This window comes from Monopterus albus, unplaced genomic scaffold (genome assembly GCF_001952655.1).
Source record: "Monopterus albus unplaced genomic scaffold, M_albus_1.0 scaffold460.1, whole genome shotgun sequence".
NCBI classification, from domain to species: domain Eukaryota; kingdom Metazoa; phylum Chordata; class Actinopteri; order Synbranchiformes; family Synbranchidae; genus Monopterus; species Monopterus albus.
This window is the reverse complement of record NW_018128340.1, coordinates 196,731-199,011: the sequence shown is the minus strand read 5'-3', so window position 1 is coordinate 199,011 and position 2,281 is coordinate 196,731. Positions and strand designations below refer to the sequence as shown.

Below are 2,281 nucleotides of genomic sequence, written 5' to 3'. Positions count from 1 at the left end.
GCGCACCTCTCCCGCTCTCTTTCCTGCACGGAGTCGAGTATAAAGAGGTGAGCGCTCCATCAATTTGCGACTATTTTACTTTTATCACTCACCCTAGGTCGCATGGGTAAACTTGTTGTGTGTTTTTGTTTAGGAGCGAGCTAAGCACTCACTGGAGGCTAACTGCTATATGCATTGTTCTTCTGTGACCAGGTATGTCCAAGATATGTATTATAGTTTGTATGTTATTACCCTGCGCATCTCTCCCGCTCTCTTTCCCGCACGGAGTCAAGTATAAAGAGGAGCGAGCTAAGCACTCACTGGAGGCTAACTGCTATATGCATTGTTCTTCTGTGACCAGTGACCAGCAATAAAGGGCCCGTGAACAGCAAGTGTGTCGGTCCATGTGTCCCATAACAAAACACAACGCAGCACGGCCAGTCACCAGAGGGACAGGCGAGGATTAAGAGGACAGATTAGAGACCCAAAGGCGACCGGTTACACTAGCCTGTCTCACCCCCGCCTGCCCCCTGCCGCCTCTCCTCCCATCCTGGTCCTCCGCCCCGCCCCGTCCCTGTCCGTCATGGCTGTCCCTTCTCCTCATTGGTTATCCCTGTGTGGTGCCCCACCCACGGCCATGATCCGAGTGCTGTCATTGGACGCCTTGCAGCGTGAGGTCACAGCATCCCCACCTGCTCTAGACAAAGTAAAAATGAATACATGTTTATAATAATCATAAAGTTGGACTTATTTTTAAATTCCAAATACAAAGTATGAGAAAACAAAAACTGTATAAAATTCAATGTTTATTTTGGATATACATCTGATATGTTTTATTTCATAACCATATGTAATATGTTCAATATTGAAATAGTGCATAGTTTTATCATTAATATTTTAATACTATACATTGTTTGTAAAACGTTAATAATTTTCACTTGTTCTATTCGGTTCTTACTGGGGTATTCCTTTGGACTCGTTATCAATTAATCCACAGATTTCTCCTTGAATGACTGAATTATTCATTTTGTCTGTAAAATGAGAGACAGCAGTGAAAATGCCTGTAACAGCTGAAGCCTTACACGTGTGTGTGTGTGTGTGTGTCACAGACCAACTGTTTATTATTGACAGACCTACTGTTATTATTATTATTATTATCATATAACCTTCTGTTATAGTCACACAAAGACCGTCTCTGATTTGCAGATATACCTGAAAACCCTTAAAAACCTCCCTGCAGTTGCACCACCACCTAAACACTGGGTAATACCCGGACCCGCGGTTGTTTGGTGTCTGTTTACATGTCCTCTCCTTGTCGCCTTAAGGAGTCTAATATAGGCTGAAGTCGTTTCTCCTTGTGCGGCTGCATTTGCTGCAATGTCCTGCTTTATATTCAACAATAGTGACGTGCATTACAACATCTTTCATATGTGTTTTGTTATAATAAAACCAATGGAAAACTAATAAGAGTAGATTTTAGAGCGGACCTCTGTTTATCTAGCTCGGCGCTAGCTGTTAGCTGCTCCGTCACACCAAAATGCCAAGTGACCGTTAAAGTAACGCAAACATGACGAAGCAGGAAACATCAGCAGCTGCTGCAAATGTTCACCGACTATAAACCTGTGGCTAAACTGTATCAGAGCTCAGCAGAATGCAGCTGACACGACAGATCTGTGTCTCTACTCACCGCCAGCCGACCCTACTTCCTCAGCAAGCTTTTGACAGCTCCCGCCCTCTCTGCACCTCTCAACCAATAAGTGTGTAGGTAGAAAAACTAGTGGCTTTCTATTGGATAAGATTTACGTCAGTCACTTGTAGTGTTTTGATGCTATGTTCACATTATTTAGGACAAATTTTAACGTATAACTTTATTTTTATCAAATTTTATAATTCATTACATGTATAATTGAAGAAATGTGTCTTCATGTTTAATTGTAATCTTCTTCTTCCTCTTTCGGCTGTTCCCGTTAGGGGTCACCACAGCGAATCATCCGTTTCCACCTAACTCTATCCTCAGCATCCTCTACTCTCACCCCAACTAACTTCATGTCCTCTTTTAGCACATCCATATATCTCCTCTTTGGCCTTCCTCTTGACCTCTTGCCTGGCAGCTCCATCTCCAACATCCTTCTACCAGTATAACCACTATCCCTCCTCTGCACATGTCCAAACCATCTCAATCTGGCCTCTCTGACCTTATCCCCAAAACAGCCGACCTGAGCTGTCCCTCTGATGTGCTCATTCCTAATCCTGTCCATCCTGGTCACTCCTAAAGAGAACCTCAACATCCTCATCTCTGCTA

General features: G+C 43.4%; 1 protein-coding gene and 1 long non-coding RNA gene across 8 annotated transcripts in view; one reads left to right on the top strand and one right to left on the bottom strand.

Moving 5' to 3' along the window:
• The window catches only part of LOC109952445 (motile sperm domain-containing protein 1-like), a 5,374-nt gene extending 3,633 nt beyond the window's left edge, over positions 1–1,741 (bottom strand). For 3 of the 7 annotated variants that reach the window (XM_020587523.1, XM_020587528.1, XM_020587529.1), the window contains exons 1-2: positions 1,667–1,727; positions 487–676 (exon numbers count right to left, since the gene is read on the bottom strand). In XM_020587523.1, the coding sequence (XP_020443179.1) occupies positions 487–583 (97 nt within the window). In that variant the 5' untranslated portion in view covers positions 584–676; positions 1,667–1,727. Of the gene's footprint in view, positions 1–482; positions 677–937; positions 1,011–1,666 lie in introns of all 7 variants that reach the window. The other 4 variants (XM_020587526.1, XM_020587527.1, XM_020587525.1 and 1 more) reach the window with 4 other exon arrangements.
• LOC109952447 (uncharacterized) lies at positions 2–482 on the top strand. Its single transcript, XR_002273755.1, has 3 exons — positions 2–47; positions 134–192; positions 341–482. It is a non-coding gene; the product is annotated as an uncharacterized LOC109952447 (long non-coding RNA).
• Positions 1,742–2,281: the final 540 nt, after the last annotated feature.